Genomic DNA, 19,244 nt, shown 5'->3' with positions numbered 1-19,244 from the left:
ACAAAGGGAGATTCTATCTTCCTTTGTAATTCTGTGTATTAATTTTTATCCTATGTTGACTTCAAAGGGTTTTTCCTTTTGCTTGGGTTGACGTGCTGAGACTCCTAAAACATGCTAGTATAACTATAGATACTGAGCACCTAAAGTCAATAACATTGACTTATCTTGTCCAGGTAGCACTACAAGGACTCTTGTCTTTTATACCAGAGTCATAACAAGGTTGCATAGTATGCCCAGACAAAGCATGCCCATGGAGCATTCTTCCTCAGGCTAGGAGGTCCTGTTCTTTTCTCTGTACTACAAAGCCCCACCCTCACTTTTTATAGAAGGTCACTTAGTGTTCCTCTATAGGCAGAAGGTGCTACATTAGACTTTACTAGCATGCCACTGCTATGGATGTCTCTTTACTCAGTACAATATAAAGAATTGGAAGACCACGACATAAATACATGTTACTCAGTCTTCATCAGTTACACACCCTGTGTAGGTGGGCGTTACAAATCTTATTTTATGGGCAACACCACTTGCAGAGAGTAAACCTGGCACTGAAGAGTCATTGGTCTTTCCATACCACGTTGTGGCCTTCAATAGGCAGTGAATACGTATCCATGTGAATATACTGAGATTTTCTTTTTTTTTTTTTCTTCCCAATTTTTTAATTAGGTATTTTCCTCATTTACATTTCCAATGCTATCCCAAAAGTCCCCCATCCCCTCCCCCCATCCCCCTACCCACCCACTCCCACTTTTTGGCCCTGGCATTCCCCTGTACTGGGGCATATAAAGTTTGCAAGTCCAATGGGCCTCTCTTTCCACTGATGGCCGACTAGGCCATCTTTTGATACATATGCAGCTAGAGTCAAGAGCTCCAGGGTACTGGTTAGTTCATATTGTTGTTCCACCTATAGGGTTGCAGATCCCTTTAACTCCTTGGGTACTTTCTCTAGCTCCTCCATTGGGGGGCCTGTGATCCATCCAATAACTGACTGTGAGCATCCACTTATGTGTTTGCTAGGCACCATATTGAAAATAACTCTCAGGTATATATCAGAATAGGTAAGGTTGCTAACCAAAGTGGCTAGTATCTAAAATAAAATAAATATAGAGCTAAGTCACCTTCAAGTTTACTACCGAAAACCAATCACTAATTTTGTCAACCTGAATGGCTTGAAAATGTGGTGGGAAAGAAAATGTTCTCTTCAAACAGTTTCCTTTGTCCAACACAATAGAAGACATTTTTTTTTCCTGTAGTTATTTTTTTCCCCCAAATTTCTAATGCCATAGAAGTAACCACACCCTCTTTAACTGTAGCTAGAAAATGACGTTCTAGGCATCAAGAATGCTACTTTGGAAAAAGTGAAATTGTAACATGGAAGACAAAATTGTCTGGAGATAGGTATAGGACATTGAAGTTCTTTAAAAAAATTATGATGTCATTGTAAACTCTCTTCCCAGCAAAAGACAGTCTAGAGGCTTAAGATGTGTCTCAGACACTCCAACTGTAGAATTACTGCACTTCTGCCAACTTCGCTTTTACTGTCACAAAGACCAGTTGCCTTTGGTGATGGAAAGTCTTCTGTATTTATCTTCCTAAACAGGGTCTGGCTGCCATGACGGTCTTAGGCACTAGTGAGGATTAAGGGATGATCGACCTGCTGTGTTTAAGTTTCAGGTCTATGAAGTAGGAAAAATAAACTCACTGCCTTGTGCTCATGCCGTCATAAAAGTGGGATGTTGCTTCCCTCTGTTCTAGAGAAAGCACATTTAAAACACTGCAAAGATAGATTGCAGTACATAAAGCTGAGGCTATCCACTGCTGCTTCCTCCATACATAATTTAAACTCAGTGACTATGACAAGAAAATGTCACAGTCCTTGCTCTTCCTGAGGAAATTGCTTACTTTCTTGTGAAAATAAAATATATGAAGTCTTCAAAAGATAGTTTTCTCTCAGGTTAAAAGTTTCTATGGATTTTCACGATGCCTCTCAAGGTTGAACAAAGGATAAAACAACAACAGAGAAGACAAAGCAAAACATTAAGAGGGCACATTAGTTTGGCCTTCATCAACGTCAAGGGCATCCCAACTAGGCAGTCTTCAAATCTCCCTCATGGCAAGCAATTTTCAGTGTTTTCTAAAAACCAGATTTTCCCTCCATGAGCTGCAGTGTTTAAATGGAAAATTAATCTTCTGTCTTTAACAGGATTGGGGGTAGGGGGAATTATACATTTCACTGAAGTATAAACGGGGCCCTGGCATGGCTGTCTGGCTATGAAATAAGGGCTCTATGAACCTTGATTAGGAGTATTAATTTCCTTAGAATTTGAGTAATTCTGAATTGCCTCTTTGGAATATCAAACCTTCACTAAAATGAAACATAGGAAAAGTTGCATGGACCCTTTGGGGCAGGAATTGTGATGTCTTTCTCATACAGAGGCGTAAAAGGAGGGCAGAAAATGCAAAGACGTTGACAAAAAGCTACACAGCACGTAGGTAGTGGACTCTTATTCTTAGCTACTTTGTAGGTTTAAGAGGTCCTAAGAGAGACAGGAAGATGGGTGAGATGAAAGACCATGTATAAGTCTGATCTCTTGGTCAGAGCTGGGATCCTTGTGCGATTTCAGAACTCAGTCCAGGGTACAGGGCATTAAAATATTCTGGAAGAGGAGTACATGAGTCATGAGATTTCTAAGGGCTAGATCCAGATTTCAGAGAGAGACAGGAAAGTCCCAAGCTCAGCTTCCAGTCCCCTGGGAGGGCTGGGCCAGCTCTGGGTTTTGTTAGCTCCCAGAGTGGCTTTGTTCATCTCTGTAGAGGTTCCAGACTGGAGAGCTTGTAGGTAGGCATGTCAAGTGCACAGACACACCAGGCTTACTTGTGGGATAATGTTAGATGATGTCTCCAAATAATAAAAATGTTATGGAAATAAATATACACATGCAAAGAGACGTGTATATGCAGAAGGATATGTGTATGTATGCACACACATAGGCACACACATACACATACACACATACACACACATACACAAATACACACACACACACACACACACACACACACACACACACTTTTCCTTATTTCTGATCCCCTTCATTATTAAACAGCACAGCAGAAGTTAATAATAAGAGTATAGGAAAGTCCATTTTGTTCCCAAGTTTGCTTAATGGTGAAAACTTTGTTCTTGTTCAGAAGGTTTTAATATGAAAACTTATATATGCTTATATATTTATATAAATAACTTTTCTTAATCAAAGAAATAGCATATAGTACCCAGGACCAGAATGAACTAGTGTGTCCTGTTTGAATGGTAAGTAGGGTATCTCCCTTACATCTGCTACAGTAACTTAACAAAACCGAACACATCCAAAACTCTTACAGCGGAAATGTTTTAGTCTGGGATTACCGCTTCCCTAAAGTCAACTCATTTGGACATTTGCTCCTCGGCTTTCCTGTATTTACATATAAGAATATTAATAACATATCTGCCTATGACTCTAGTAGTGTTCTGTGGCTCTAGTAGTCTTCAAATTATGTGATAAATGCTACAGTAAGCAGAACTTACCTTTTGCCCATCCATGCCTGGGGTCCCAGGTGCTCCAATGGAACCCTAAAAATGCACATGATTAAGTTACTATCATGATCGTGTAATATTTCAGCTCCAAATCTGTGTGACATTTATTAGTCAGACACAGTTTTGCATGGCTAAGACATACTATAGCTTCCATGCAAAGGTTTTTAAGGCTGTGTTCCCTAGACGTTATCCACTGTGTTCTGGTATTTAGTAACCTAGGCAGATCCTCATACTTTCCTAGAAAGTAGAGACAAACTTTAATATTCTTTCCAAATATTCACTTAACTCTAACACAATTTATAGAATCTCATATAAATTGAAAGCCATAACTTTCAGGGGGCCACATGGCTCCAAATTTTGTTTTAAAGACATAGATAATTTAGTTCCACCTGGAAAAAGCTGAGGAGTCGCAGCAACTCTTGAACTTGCCAAGTTTATAGAACACAAACAGAAGGTAATTTAAAAAGCAACTGCTTATACTACTACAGGAGGCCCTTATGCTAGAGACTCAAACTGATTATATTTGGATCATGTCCCCTCTTGACTTTCAGGAAGTATTTTTGTCACTTAAGTATTGACATGGCTTCTAACGGAGACTCACGAAAGCATCACGAATGTGTAGTGACCCAGAACAATGCGACTCTTATATGTTGAATATGAAGGTCCCTGAATACGTAAACATGAGCACATATACCCATTGCCTGGGGATGAATGGCTCCATACAGAGGGCTCAACTTACAGTAGGAAAGCCAGTGACTACCTGGTACAATCCATGACACTTAAATAAACACAGGGAACATTAATAAATATGTCATTTACTCCTTGCCACTTCTCTTTTTAGGCTCTAGACAAGGTGTGTGTGTGTGTGTATACACATATACATATATACATATACATACATATACATATGTTTTATTTTTTTGCTTATTCTTAACATAGAATAAGAAAACAGATTTTTCTTAGTTCTATATTAAATTTCTATTATAATAACGGGACAACGATCTTATTAAATAGCAATGATCATCATGAAACTGCTCTAAAAATAGCTCACTGGAAAAAAAGTATACGCCAAACAAATTGAGCTGGCAAGTTCCTTAATTCATCCCGTGATCCTGCGGTGTGGGAACTAAGGGAGGCCTTCAAGTCTGGAGCCGGCATTTTATCCTGGTTGTACGTGGATCAGGCTAGCTTTACAATTTCACACTGAGCTTAATAGAGACATTATTGCAAGGGACAAACTGTTCCGGTATGCAAGACGCCTCACAGTGCAGGGGCTCCGCCTTGGTTCGAAGGATTGTGTTTCACCAGATGCCACATGCCTGGCACTTGGGGATCAAAGTCTCTATCTTTGATGGAGTCCAAAGACAAAGCGCAATCCCCTTCCCGCATGTTACCGCACAATGGTTTTCTAGAACTTTCTGCAAGTTGAACATCCTCTCCCTCCCCGTTCAGGGTGGGAGGTTATTATATTAGTGCATGGGGCTTCCTGGTGTTCAATGGCAAAGCGCCACCTATCGGCTATTGCCGTATTTACTGCAGTACCATTGGTCGGGTCTCAGAACCCTAGATCCTCCCCTTTAGAATGCCATTTGTTGACTGTGGCTAAGGCTGAAATTATAATCAGGAAGTCACTTTTCAGTTTGCCTCAGCCAAGGGGACACTGAGTGAGCCAAGCAGCGCAGCGAAGCAAGCAAGGAGCATATCCTCTCTTCGGGTCAGCTCTGTGGCCACTTGGCAGTTACATATTTGACCAAGGCCAGCAATCAATTTGCAGTGTCACATGATCCTCTATGTTGTAAATGCTGTCAGAATGTGTTACCAATATTTGCATTAAATATTCCATAACCTACAAGTTCAGCTCAAGAAGCCTTTCTGGGCTTACCAAATAGTCTCCAATAAAGAGAGTGGAAATTGAAGGCATATTCTAATGTATAATAGCAGGACATTTTTTAGAAAGCAGAATGTACAAAGGAGACCGACTCTCTCAGCATGGCTTATGGTTGCTAATTCCACACAGTTCTCTTGCTTTCCTTAGACAAAGGAGTTTAAGTACTTTCTCAGCACTGATAAGCACAGCCTACCTTTTGTCCTGGAGGCCCCAGAGGTCCCTAAAGAGGAAAGAACAATTCAATTAACATAATAATACTTCCATTTAGGCTTAGATAACCAACTAACCAGCAATTCTATTCATCAACTAACAAGCTGTCCTATGCTGTAAGGTCCCCTAAAATATGCTGAGAAGAAAATTTCTCCGTTGGAAATACAAAATGTTTTTTTATAAAAATACATTAATTTTAGAAAACCATTAGTTACATACAAGAGGGATCTGATTTCTTCTTTTGGGAAGAAAATTCTTGGGGTCCCAGTGCGTTTCCTTCATGATATACCTACCAGTCTATTAAATCGGCCACATTTGGAGGGCTGAGGATGTTGTTGCTAGAAGCAGTTAGAATGCAATACAGTTCCCAAGAAAACAGACACATTCCAGGGCGCCTCCATCTGTAAACCCCTGAGAAGCAGTTTTGCAAGGAAGGCGCTGCAGAGAAGCGTGCTATATTTTGCTCTTAGGAAACGTGGTCAACTGACCCGCACAAAATCTGGTTTACAAACTCGGGGAGGCCAAGGCTAATGGCAAGCACCTGGTGCGCACCTGAAGAGGGAACAGGGAGGTCACCAGCAGTTGTCAGGGTGCAATCTGAGAGGCGGGCAGAATACAGTATTTAGTGAGATGAAGGGGGATATTTACTTAGAAAATGTAAATGTGACAGTTACGAAATTAAGCAGTCCTTCAACCACAAAGTCAGTGCTAGGATCTGTTGGCTTAATTTAGATGAAGGCATGGCTTTCCGACAGTGGGGGGGAAAAAACACCACAGAGCTACAACCTTATTTCTGACTCCTTATGCTATTTTTAAATAAAGATATGGGGCATTCATTTTAGTATACATTTAGAAATGTACTTGATTTGGGTGTCTTTAGTGAATTTATAGATGCTACAACTTCACACAAGAGCTCTTTGGTCCACCACATGACCCTAAAGGCTTATTTTCATTGTGGGACATTTCCGTTAGTCAGCATCTGACATTCATACCCTGTAACATGACATAAAACATGAGCATGACTATTGGGGGAGAAGGGTCGTGAATTTTAAAAGAATTAAATAGACACAGTGTTTAGAAACACCCAGAGAACCTGCTCCCCACCTCTGTTCTGATCAGCCCGCACAGGAAGCCTCATTTCCTCTCTAATCAGCCTCGGGTTATTGGATGTGGGTTGTGTCATACCAACTTTTATTCCTGGATGACGTACAGCCAGAACCACCGACTGGGTTTTTAATAGGCTTGCTATCTGCAGTGGTGGACATTCTCTCTACCCATCTTTCCCCCTCCGTTTGAAATTTCTCCAGTTTAGATTTTGCAAAGAACAGTAGACCATCAGGTATAAAACCCCTCCAGATTAGATCTCTCATCAACCCAAGGCCACACGGACCTCAGAGGAAGAGGAGCCCCTCCTCCGTGCAAGGCCAATTCATCAGGTAGACTCTGGAATCCATCCTTGCCTCTGTCCCAGGGGATGGCTCCCAATCAATTACCCCTGCATCTATATCAGCTTGCCCTTCTCCACCAGGTCTTTCCGGCTAACACATAAACATGCTTAATCATTTCCTCACGTATGTAAATTGTTTGGGAAATGGATGTCAATGCTAACCAAGGACAGAAGTTACAAGCTGTGATAGGGGATCCGAGAATGAAGACAAGCCTTGGGTTTATCATCGTCCAGGATCCCAGGCTCTCAAGTGTCTCCTGAGTGTTTCCCTTCCAGACAAGTGGGGCTGGAAAGGAAATTCTATGCTGAGGAGTGCATTCAGTCAGTGTTTAGACAGAGGATGTATATGTTCAATTCACAAAGGCTGCATTCTCATTGTAAATGTAACTCTGCTAAACATCGTTCACTAAAATTGGGTATTTCATTTCAGGGAGGTATTTAAAAAGAAAATAAGAGAATTTTCCATCATGTTTAAGTGGAGACTAACATCCATGGCATTTCTAATTTGGTCTTTGTTGCATGGCCATATTAGATCAGACTTAGAACAACTAATCACATAAAATTAGACTAACATATTTTAATGCAAAACCAAATAATCAAAGAAATTGAATATTTTTCCTCTCAGTTTAGGAAACTAGTATTATTTTTTGTAAACTCATAAAAGCAGTTTTTTATGAAAAAGATTTACCATTAATTTTGAATTATGACTACACATCTTATAGATTATTTGCAATTCCACTGCCAAGATATATGCTCAGTTACCAAAAATGTACATATAATTCTTAAATCTGACTGCAGGAAAAATGGTAGGGGGCCAACTGTCATCCTTACCAGAAGGCAATCAGGAGGAAAGCTGAATACAAGGTGCAGACATACTTTTCAGTAAATATATAAACATTTGTGCATAAATACATATACATGCACACACATACACACACATACATACTCTCAGTTTAACTGCACTAAACAAATTTTTTCTTACATATGTCTTAAATATATTTAAACTGATGATACTGTTATATATCTGTAACAATGCAGTAATTAAATATAAACTTATAACTTAAAGTTTCCTGTTCAAAATCAATTTGGAAATTAAGGCATGTTGTTACCAGCTAGTTAAGACATGTGCATCTGATTAGCCCTTGTTTCTGGACAAATGTAAATTTATAAAATAATAGGCAATACTATAGAATCATTCATTAGCTTAGCTAATCTTTTTTAAAAAAAAACTGTTGTTTGTAGTATGTGTGTGTGCATATGTATATGTGTGTGTATGAATGTGGATGCATGTATTCTATGATAAATGTGTGGAAATGAGAGGAAAACTTTCAGGATTCATGTATCTCCCACTACATGGCTTCTGGGAGTTGAACTAAAGCTGTTAGGCTTGTGTACAAAATGCCTTTATCTGCTGAGCCAGCTTGCTGACTCAGCCTGTCTAATCTTAAACTTATACTTTTAGCCTGAATAATGGCTTGGATGAAGGATGTCATAAATGCATTATTCTCTAGTGAACACAATGTTTCTTTGCACTACTAAATACAGGGTTCCAGTAGTTCAAGACTTCTAAAGTAGTTCTATTTAGTGTTATTTTAATAAAACAGTTTTCAGAATAGAGTTATAATCCATTTGGTCCATTTTTCTTTGTATAGTGTTTCTTAGACACTTTTCATGGCAGGTTCACTTATACTCTGAATATTTTTTTATACACAACCAAAATGGAAAGTTGATTTTTCAAAATAATGTTTTAAAATTATAAGCTATGCTATGTGTAGATTACCAACACATTAAGGCATATTTCTTTAAGTTCAATTTGAGATATCAAGTGTAATTTGAACCTTGAGACATCTTCATGTCCATATACATATAGCATATACATATACATATAGCATTCTGAGTGCTATAGAGTATGTGTTTTTTGTTGGAAAATTCTTTGCAGTAGAAATAGCTTCATTTAAAGATTTAAAAGTCATAGAAAAAAGTGTGGAACACCACTATTATTATTAATATACACCAAACATCATTTTCATGATCTGCCAGAAAATACAGAGAATTAGGCAAAACAAAATTTAGAGAGATGCTTATAAGTAAGAATTGTATAATATACTTGATTGTCCTTGTTTACCCCAACTCTACTAAATTCCACTGTAGTGATTATACTCAATCTTCAGTACAGAATGAGCAAATAAAGTAAACAAATGTGATAGTTCCCAAGGGAATGGTTGTCTTTAGCCAGCAGCATGTCAGGCCAGTGAACCCCTCGACTCCTCCTACCTGGTCCATCTGGCTTCTCAGGTGTCTCTCTGGTCTCTCCCCTTGTGCTGCACAGCTATGCCCATTTCAAAGTCCTTTGCTCCCTCCCTCGCTCATGTGACATCTTTCCAAGGGCTGCTCTGCCTTGTCTCCCATCTTTCTGCACGCTGCTGCCTGAGAACCCTTCCTAAAAGTGCTGTTTGAACATCTGTTGACAACTTTATAGCTACTGAGAGGACAGACTTGGATAAGGGTTGGAGTTCACCACATAAGTATCTCTGGACGGTTTGTACCACTGGGGATTTTATCAGATGCTCCCTCCTGCGCTAACTCTGTAAATCCCAGTTCAGTGTCCCTGCCTTGGGGGTAGGATGCTTCATTGTTCTCCAAAGCACTACCATGGTAGGACTTTTTCATAGAATTTATGAACATTATTATCATGCTATGTGTTATTGTAAAAGTTATGCCCTTTTTCACTCTGACTTTTTTTTTTTTTTTGTCATTCAGAACAACTGGCCCATAGAAAATCATTCAGTGAATCATGTTTTCATTCATTCATTTGTCCACTTAATAATTAACTGCACACTGAGTGTCAGGCAATAGAATAGGTGCTGGGGAGACAACAGCTAACAAAATAGAGCATGACTACATATCCTCCTGCATTTCACATTGAGTGAATGTAGCGAGACTGTCAACAAAACTATGTCAGGGAATGAGTGCTAATGCAAAGAAAGGGCCAGGAAAAGAAGAGGGAGTGGATGGTTTAAACTAGGGCTTTGTGAAGACTCTGTGACAAACTGACTCTTAAGTAGAGCTTCACCAGGCAGACGGTACACCTGCTGAGCGAGAAGGGTGATAAGTGAGAAGGGCATAGGTGCAAAGGCCAAAAGTAAGGACCATGTAAAACTTCAAAGAACACTTGAGGATTGCCAGCAGATGGTAAGAGAGAGGAAAATGAACATTGAAGGTAGGTTGAAATCACATGACCCAGGCACGACTTAGAAGCACAATGCGCCTCCTTATTTACGATAAAAACTATAGGAATTACTAATGGAATACACAGAGTCAATTCTTTTTTCGTAAACCTTAAACAATAGTGTCTCATAGGAATGACAGGATTTGTTTTTCTCTGTTGCTCCCTTGAGTCATGTCGATGCTACTGGCTTATTACAGTAGCCCCCAAACTCCTGGAGTTATTAAAGTCCTCTCACGTCATTTCAACCCATACTTTCTATAGAGCAATGAAACAAAAATCATCTAAGCTACACTGTACCACGCATGGTGTACAGATATCAGCCTAAGGTCTCTACTGCAGTTCTGGAAGTCACATGGACAGTGGTTAGATTTATCAACCCAAAATAATCTTCAACACAGGCAGCCAAGGGACAAATGATTCTCCAGGCATCATGTACTGGCTACAGTTCCTACTTTACACACATTTAAAAAAGCATTTTCTTTGGTAGATCACTGTTTGGGAAAAAGTGAACTTTTCTGCCCCTACCAACACGAGCGCAGATTTGACTAAGGTATTAATTGCTTAAACAGGATGTTGAGTTGCTAGACGATGTGCTTCAGGGTGCCTCTTGGGAGATGTCTTAAAGTTAGTTCTGGTTGCCTGCTATTAGGAAATGATGTAGGGGGTGGACACAGTTCCTGTTCTGTCCCTGAAGGCTAACAGTAAAACCCAAAGCTCTGGAGGATGATGGTTACTGCTGCATACAAGAGTATACAATCGGCTTCTGTAGAAAACAAAAAAAAGTGTGTGTGGAGAGAGGACAGAAGCCCAAAATATTAAGCCATTTAAAAGGACTTCCTTTCGACTTAAATTTTTTTCTTGGTTTAATAAAAGTCAGCCAAAATAAAGAGAATGATTGCAATGGAAAGATGGTGAGACACAGCATATGCGATCATAAAAACACAAGCACTGTGCTTTCTCAGTGGTCTGATGTCGCAGGATTTCATTGTAACTTTTTGAAAGATATTAATTAACCTGGTTAAATGCATCACACAGGGTGTGATTCGTAATGTTGGTTTATCAAGAAAAAACACTCAAGGGCAGTTTGTCTTACTTGAGAAGCAATCATTCAAGATTCACTTTTACAGTCTTTAATCTCCAACTTGAAGGCTAAGAGACAGAAATTATATCTACTGTGGATGTCTATTGTAGAATTCAAGTGATAATATTCAAGATATGGGGTTTATTGCTTAAACATGGGGAAACACCCAGACAGAAACTATTGGGAAAAGTATAGGATGCAAGGCATTGCTGCTGTGGTGCTTCTATGCAAATTGTTTTGTAGAGGCTATGGAAAAATCCTGGACTTCAGTGCTATGTCTCAGTGCTACATATACCAAGCCTTTCCTGGGACCCGTCTTCAGCCATCTTCATTTATACTCGCATGAAGTTCATGTCCTCCTCCTGTTAGCCTTCAGTTGAATTTCTTAATCACTCTTCCAGGTCTGAGGGGCATGACTCACCTCTCCAAGATGCCTAGACACATGTTGTCTTCTGTCTCGTCCCACCACATTTTGACGGATTATACTTTAATATATTTAGATATTAAAATCCACTCAACTCAGTAAAAGCATCCTCAGATTACAGATTTTACATCTTTGATACTTGAAGTAGTGTTTATCATAAATACTGTTGAATGAATTCAAACACAAAAATTTTCTACCTACTAGATATCATTATATTAGCACTCAAATATAACACTACCAACTGGAGAGAGACTTCAGCTTGGAAGCAGTTGCTTCTATTTAAATATCTAGGACTTTTGTTTTGGTAACATCTCTCCCTATTAATGCCTACTATTTGAAAAAATTCCTCTAAAACTCACACCTTGCCAGTGAGGTGGCTTGACATCATACTTGTCTCATAAGTGCTGTATGGAAAAGGTCTAATGAGACATCATTTTTTAAAAAGGGGTAAATATTTTCTGACTGCCCATCTCACACACTGACTTATGGGAGAATATTAAATCAGGACAACTCATCTACTGGTATTTCTCAGAATCATGAGGCTGTGACCTTTGGAAGCGAGGTTTCTTACAGCTCAGGAAATTAATTGGGTGATACATTTTTCTCATCACTTGACAGAACCAGACCCTGAGATGAAAAATGGGACACTAAATGGCACAAATGGATTAAAGACAGATTTAGGCATTTAAACATCTATACTATCAGGTTCCAAAACAGAGATTCTATGGTCACCAGATACCCACAGCTAAATTAGTTCACTTTCTCCCTTCTAAATATTTAATAAATTGTTTCTTAGTGATGAACCCAAAGTGGAAATGATCCTCAAAAAAAAAAAAAAAAGAAAGAAAGAAAGAAAGAAAAAGAAAAAAAAAACTACCAAACTGCTCTGCACTGTGACTACACATGCGTCCCCTGAATGCCATACAAGGAGAAGGCTCATGGTTTGTCATGGCCTATCATGCTAAAAGGCACTCCGTAAAGAAATGTTTATATGAAGGGGAGTCTAAGCACTTTCCCTATTTAAAATCAACAATGCTGAGAAATGCTGCCCTTAGAATCTACATATTCTGTGACTACAGATGTCTTACATTTAAGAGCATAGTATAGACTTTGTGTGTTCAGGCCTGCTTTCTGTCTAGGAAGGGCAGTGAGGCCTGCATAATAGAGGGCTCTGTGATGAGGGAAACCTTCTGTATTGCTTAATCCAACAGGGGAGCATGGAAATGTTCCTAGTATAGTTCTCAGAAATAAAGCTTTAGTTTTGATGTACTGAAACTAATTTCGAGGTCATCACATGTAGTTAGCAGACATTGCATCGGACAGTGTGGATTTAGACCGTGAAACCCATAAGACTAATCAAATGAGACCGGGTCTGTTATGCCTCTGCATTGTCTTTTCTGCCACCTGGGCCACATGACTTAGGAGACTTTCTCTTTTTTTAATCTGTGAAGTAATAGGCTAGATGATTTCCAAGATGTCTTCTAATATACTGGCTTTAAGAGAGCCACACACTGCGGCTAGAAATAGATGTGATTACTTTCCCACCATCCTCGTGAAAATTGATCCTTTAATCATGGTTGTTTGTGAGCACATATACAATCTAAAGAATCCGTAGAACATGAACCAAAAGAAGAAGCTGTGGGAGAGAAAAGACAATCTGTAGAAAATCAGTTGGGTGTATCCTACTTCATTCTAGTTCTGGTGAGACATGCCACTGTTTGAGAGAAAGAAAAAAAAAAAGCTTGGTACCTTAGGTATCAGTATGTTATTAGTATAGATACCATTAATAATAATGATATTTTTCATATCATTTAGTCATTTCATTTAGTTAACATGCTAATGACAGCAACTAGTGTAAGATGGTGTAAGCATTATGGAATAGAGGAGCCGACAGTCCTAAGTTAGCATAAGACAAGGTGGAAGTTCATGTGTGGCATTTTTGAAAGGAAGCTGATAAAAGCAGATTACTTTAAAAAAACTCAGGAATCCCTAGACCCGAACCATGAGGCATTTTAAATCTCTCTTCCTTGACTGTAGGTCTCACAGTTAGCAATCTGTGAGTCTAAAGGAACAAGCCATCCTGCCACCTCCGCTGTCCATACTTAGACCATGGTTGGGATGCTAAGAGACCTGGGTTTTTCTGCCTCTTAGATTCAGCTCACTTTGAAGACAGTGGTCTCCCCCTCTCCCTACTTCTATTTTGAAGGGGAGCCACACCACTGGTGTCCACAAGACCAACTTAAAACACAGGATGATGCCACGGGTGTTAGTTGCTTTCTTTGTTGCTGTGTGCCCATACACGACTAGAAACAACCTAGGGGAGGGCAGGTTTATTTCCCAAGGTTCAAGGGTATGGTGTTCATCACAGTGTGGAAGGCTGGCAGTGTGTGTGTGTGTGTGTGTGTGTGTGTGTGTGTGTGTGAGAGAGAGAGAGAGAGAGAGAGAGAGAGAGAGAGAGAGAGAGAGAGAGAGAGAGAGAGAAAACAGCACCTCTGAAGCAGAGTAATGAAGAATACTGATAGTCTGCTGGCTTTCTTCTTGGGCTCAAGGGATGGTGGCAGCCATCTTCAGTAGAAGTCTTTCCTACTCAATGAAAGGTCTATTAATGGCCTCGCAGACACCTTCCAAAGGTGTACCGCACTAAAGCTTTAATGATGGTTCTTAACTCAGGAGAGTTAACAGTCACCATTAAGCAGCATCCATGGTTATTCTGTGGGATGTGCCTGGAGTTAGGTCCTGTGAGCAGCGGAGAACCTGAGCCTTATAAAGCCAATTACATAAAGGGGAGAGGTAGGTGAAGGCATGGAAGAGACAGGCAGTAGCTTGGGGGCTAGGGATGGGGCTTGTTACAGCTTTCCTCTTGCTGGGACATTTGGCGTTTAGACTTTTAAGAGCAAGCACTCCTGAATTTCAGTTTAATTAATCACTAGGAGAATAATTTTGTGAACGTTAGAAGGTAGAACATGTTTAATAGTTCACCATCTTGGTTTGTAAATTGTCGGTACATTTTTTTTGGTAAGAATTTCCTTTTTTTCTTTTGTCTAAAAATTTAAAAAGATAAACGGCTTTTGCATTTATTTATAACATTTATACATAATGGAGAAACATGGGGTACATCTGTGTAAGTCAATGGAAATGAGCAGGATGTAGAGTTGGAAGGACATTTGTATCTTTCAATAGCACCATGTTCTTTAAATGGTGACTCTAAATTCTAGTTATTTTAATCTGTTCAATATAATATAGGGCCTTTGGCCTTTAGCTGGCACCAGTATAAAGATATTTACCATAGTGCTGTTTACAGCCTAGAAGTCATTAAAGAGAAACAAAATCAACATGACTCCTGTCATCTGCTCCACCTTTTAGATTGCTTGTTCATCAAGTGACAATTAAGATGTCTCTCTGTTTCCTCCTACACCAATGTGCCCTCAGATACTTCTAGAGAAGTCTGTTCACAGTGAAATCAACAGGGAGCCCCTTAGGCTGAGTTACAGGAAGGGCCGCTAGGGTACTTGCAGGTAAGAGGGTATCACTTGTTTGTTTTCTCTTGCCTGTTTGGACAGTGATGCATCACTAGCAAAGAACAAACCCTGGGAAGTGGGAAGGGCTCTGTGGAATGGGGGTTGGGGGGGGGGGGAGATCTCACTTTCTGAGAACCAAAAGAACTGGTGGGAGGGGTGTGGAGGGCAGGGAGTCTGTTGAATTCTTCAGTCTCTATCATCTGCTGACCAAGAGAACAGGCAGATCAAAGTTCAGTTTGGTAACACTATGAGTTTCTCAACTGTAGCCTAGCAAACCACCATAGCTTTAGATACTGGAGCCAAGTCTTCACAAATCTCTCCTTTTAGTTTCATTTTAAGTGAGGCAGAAACACTATTGAAGCTTATGTTGTTGATAGACACTTTCAATGGCACTGGGCTCACTGGACTCATATAATGATGTGTTTAGAAGTAAAACTAAAACAAACCAAGATTATCTACACATTGCTCAGACACAAGTCCAAGTGTCACTTTAATGGACAACTTTTCCTGAATTCTTAGATGCCCTCAAAGCTCAATGAGTGAAATGCAAGTACTTTTATGATAAAGAAAGGGAAGAATAACTGAGTTATGAAGTTTGCACACAAACTGGGTGGAAACAGGAGGAATAAAAGAGTTTCAGATTAGGGGTGTGAAAGAACCTGAGAAACCTCAGGTACAGTCACTTTGGACGAAAGCACAGCATCCAGGTGAGCTTTCCCTACATTTACCTTCTATTGCTGTGATAAAACACCGAGGCCCAAAGCAAGCTGGGGTGGAAAGGGTTTATTTATTTCAGCTTATGGCTAATAAATAGTCTAGCATGACTCTTAGGTAGGAACTCCAGGCAGGACCCTGGGGGCAGCAACTGGAGCAGCGACCGTGGAGGAATGCTTCTAACTGGCTTGCTTAGCTTGCCTTTTATAAAACCAAAAGAACCCTGTGCAGACGTAGCATCATCCACAGTGGGCTGGGTCCTCCATACAAATCCAATCATTAATGAAGAAAATGCCCCCATACTTGTTCATAGGCTGATAGAAGCTTTTTCCTCCATTGAGATTCCCTCTTTCCTGGTGACTCTACCTGTGTCAAGTGGGCCAAAGGGAAGCAGCTGTCAGGAGACAGGCCTGGGTTAAAAAACACTACAAAAATGCTGTCTATTGTTCGTATTGCCAAGAACATCTTCACTTTGTCAAAGAAACAAAACCAGTAAGGGTATCTAAAGGAATGATGTCTTCAAACACAATTCTAACAACTTTAGAATCCTGCAGCCCTGGAAGACCTGGAGGATCTGGATATGGCTGTGCTAGATGCTAACCCTAAGCACTTGCAGTTGTGGCCAGCCCTTAGCTGTATTCTTGCGTCTGGTTTTATAGTATACTGTGTGTTGGGGGAGGTGTCTGCTTGTATTGAGATATAGTTAACTCTTTGTCAGTTTCAGATTCTGTCATTTAAAATATCCCCTGAACTTCTCCGAAAGCCCAAAGGTCACATTTACAGAGTTGATGCTGAGAAGGATTCAAGGGGAGCGGGCCCGTATGAGCTCCAGGCTTTGCTTCTTACTGCATCAAGCATGCTGTTAATCTTCAGATGATTATTACACAGTAGAATGATCCATCCTGGATTATGAAAATGAAATCCCTACCTGACACACTCATAAACAGTTCTGTAGGTTCGTTTTAGCTTCCTCGTGTCATTGTCAGAGACATTTGAAATTCATAAAGACCCTCCAGAGCATCGTTAGACGCCTCATCTAAACAAGCACTGCGGAGCTACTAACCAATGGGGGATAGATCCAGACAGGAAAAAGAGCAATGCTATTCACTGCGCTTTGCTGGAACTGGTGGATAAGAAGTGACATTATAGAAGTGGGGTAATGTGATGTGACATACAGAAGGCTTGGTGACAACAACAGAGAGAGCAGAAGTGACAGGACTGCCACCTGCAGTGTTGACATGCTATGATGTCACTGACTACCCAACCATCCTTCCATAGAGTCTTTCTGTGCGGCTGCTTACTTTGTCTGACCCTTCGTCTCAGGAGGAATACTACTCATCTATGGAAGGCTCTGTGGTTCACAGAGCACTTCATGTCAGCGCTTCACTTGCTGCTCATAATGCGACAAGACACGTGGAACAGCAATCGCTATCAAGAGTGTATGGATCTGTACAGAGGATACAGACCATGTTGCATAGTAAGTGATTTCAAGACTAGCACTGCTGACGGACCTGGTGCACCTACTGGACTTCTGGGTTAAAAAACTATGTGAACATGCACACACATACACACACACACACATACACACATACACACACACACACACACACACACACACACCCACCTCCAGGAGAGATCTTGCCTCATACATCACTATAAATGCTAGATATGGTGCCATATCCTTACAATGTCAGAATTCAGGAGATCAGGTAGAAAGATTACGAGTTTGAAGCCAGCCTGAGTTAAAAAGTGATTTCCACTCCAGCCTGGAAAATGGCAAGCTGGATCTCAAAAACTCTCAGACTAAACAAACCAAAACAAACAAATATTCAAACATTTATCCAGTACGCCCTTTTTGAGATGGATTAAAATCAACAGGAATCATTTGTGTTAACAGACATGTATAAAACATACAAACTCAGTTTTCTGAGAAAAAGAATTAAGGAGTTAGGTTGTTTTATAGTCCTGAGAAGGACTGTTTGAAAGAACTGAATTCTCCAGCGATTTTAAAATAGGTTGATTCATGAAAATCTGATTCATCTAAAAAAAAATTTAAAAAAACAAGCCTTTATGAATACATCTGTTATGTAAATCCATGCTCACCTGTACTGTATAGAGAACAAAGAATGATGATAGCATACTTCTATATAGTTCTCATTACATATTTTAAAGAGATTTACACTAATTTATTGCATTTGTCTCTGGCCAGCCTTTAAGGCAGGCAAAGACTGTTATTTTTTCTGTACGGATGAGAAATCTAGAGGTTAAGTGACTCGCCCAAGGTCAGACAAGCACTCATTCATTCACTGCCCTGAGTGATGGAGTTTTAACGGGGTAATAGAGGAAGTAATGGCCTTCCTCCTAGTTTTTTTTTTTTTTTTTGAACAGCTGTGAAGGCTATTAAAACAGAAGTAGATGATCTCACAAATACAATGCTGAATGAAAGAATCCAGACACAAATGTGGACAAACTGCTCGAGTCAGGCGGCATACAATTCAAATGCAGACAAAACTAACTCATGGCGACACAAAGCAGAATAGGGCCATCTTCAGGATTTTGGGACGAGAGGAGGGAACAGTACTCTCAAACTTTGGTCTGACTTGTACATTAGCTACATTCATTTGTGAATGACCTCTGAGATGCCCATTAGGATTTGACCACTTATATATAAATAAAGAAATGTTCACCTAAAGCAGTATTTACACTTTCAGAAAACGTCATCTATAAATGACCATTAGAAGATCATTGAGCCTCTGGCCACTTGTGATTTCATTTAAATTTCTTGGCTGCATCTAGAAAATGAGCCCTGAACTCATCTAAAAGACTGTAAAGAGAGACAAAAAGGTTGATAGAAAATACGGCTGCCGGGCAGTGGTGGCGTAAGCCTTTAATCCCAGCACTTAAGAGGCAGAGGCAGGCAGATTTCTGAGTTCAAGGCCAGCCTGGTCTACAGAGTGAGTTCCAAACAGCCAGGGCTACACAGAGAAACCTTGTCTAAAAAAGAAAGAAAGAAAGAAAGAAAGAAAGAAAGAAAGAAAGAAAGAAAGAAAGAAAGAAAGAAAGAAAGAGAAAAGAAAAGATGGCCAATGTTTGTCTGCATTTGAGAAAGTTTTATATGAGATGGGAAATAGAATCATCTATTAAGATAGCACAATAATTCAC

At 39.9% G+C, this 19,244-nt stretch overlaps 1 protein-coding gene across 33 annotated transcripts in view; it reads right to left on the bottom strand.

Moving 5' to 3' along the window:
• The window catches only part of Col25a1 (collagen, type XXV, alpha 1), a 419,527-nt gene that overhangs the window by 99,880 nt on the left and 300,403 nt on the right, over positions 1 to 19,244 (bottom strand). For all 33 annotated transcript variants that reach the window (XM_006502276.4, XM_006502286.4, XM_006502269.4 and 30 more), the window contains 2 exons: positions 5,653 to 5,679; positions 3,563 to 3,607 (listed from right to left, as the gene is read on the bottom strand). In XM_006502276.4, coding sequence (XP_006502339.1) covers positions 3,563 to 3,607; positions 5,653 to 5,679 — 72 coding nt within the window. The remainder of the gene's footprint in view (positions 1 to 3,562; positions 3,608 to 5,652; positions 5,680 to 19,244) is intronic.

The sequence above is a fragment of the Mus musculus genome, chromosome 3, assembly GCF_000001635.26.
Source record: "Mus musculus strain C57BL/6J chromosome 3, GRCm38.p6 C57BL/6J".
In the NCBI taxonomy this organism is placed as follows: Eukaryota; Metazoa; Chordata; class Mammalia; order Rodentia; family Muridae; genus Mus; species Mus musculus.
Note: the sequence above shows the minus strand (reverse complement) of the source record. Positions and strands in the feature narration are given on the sequence as shown.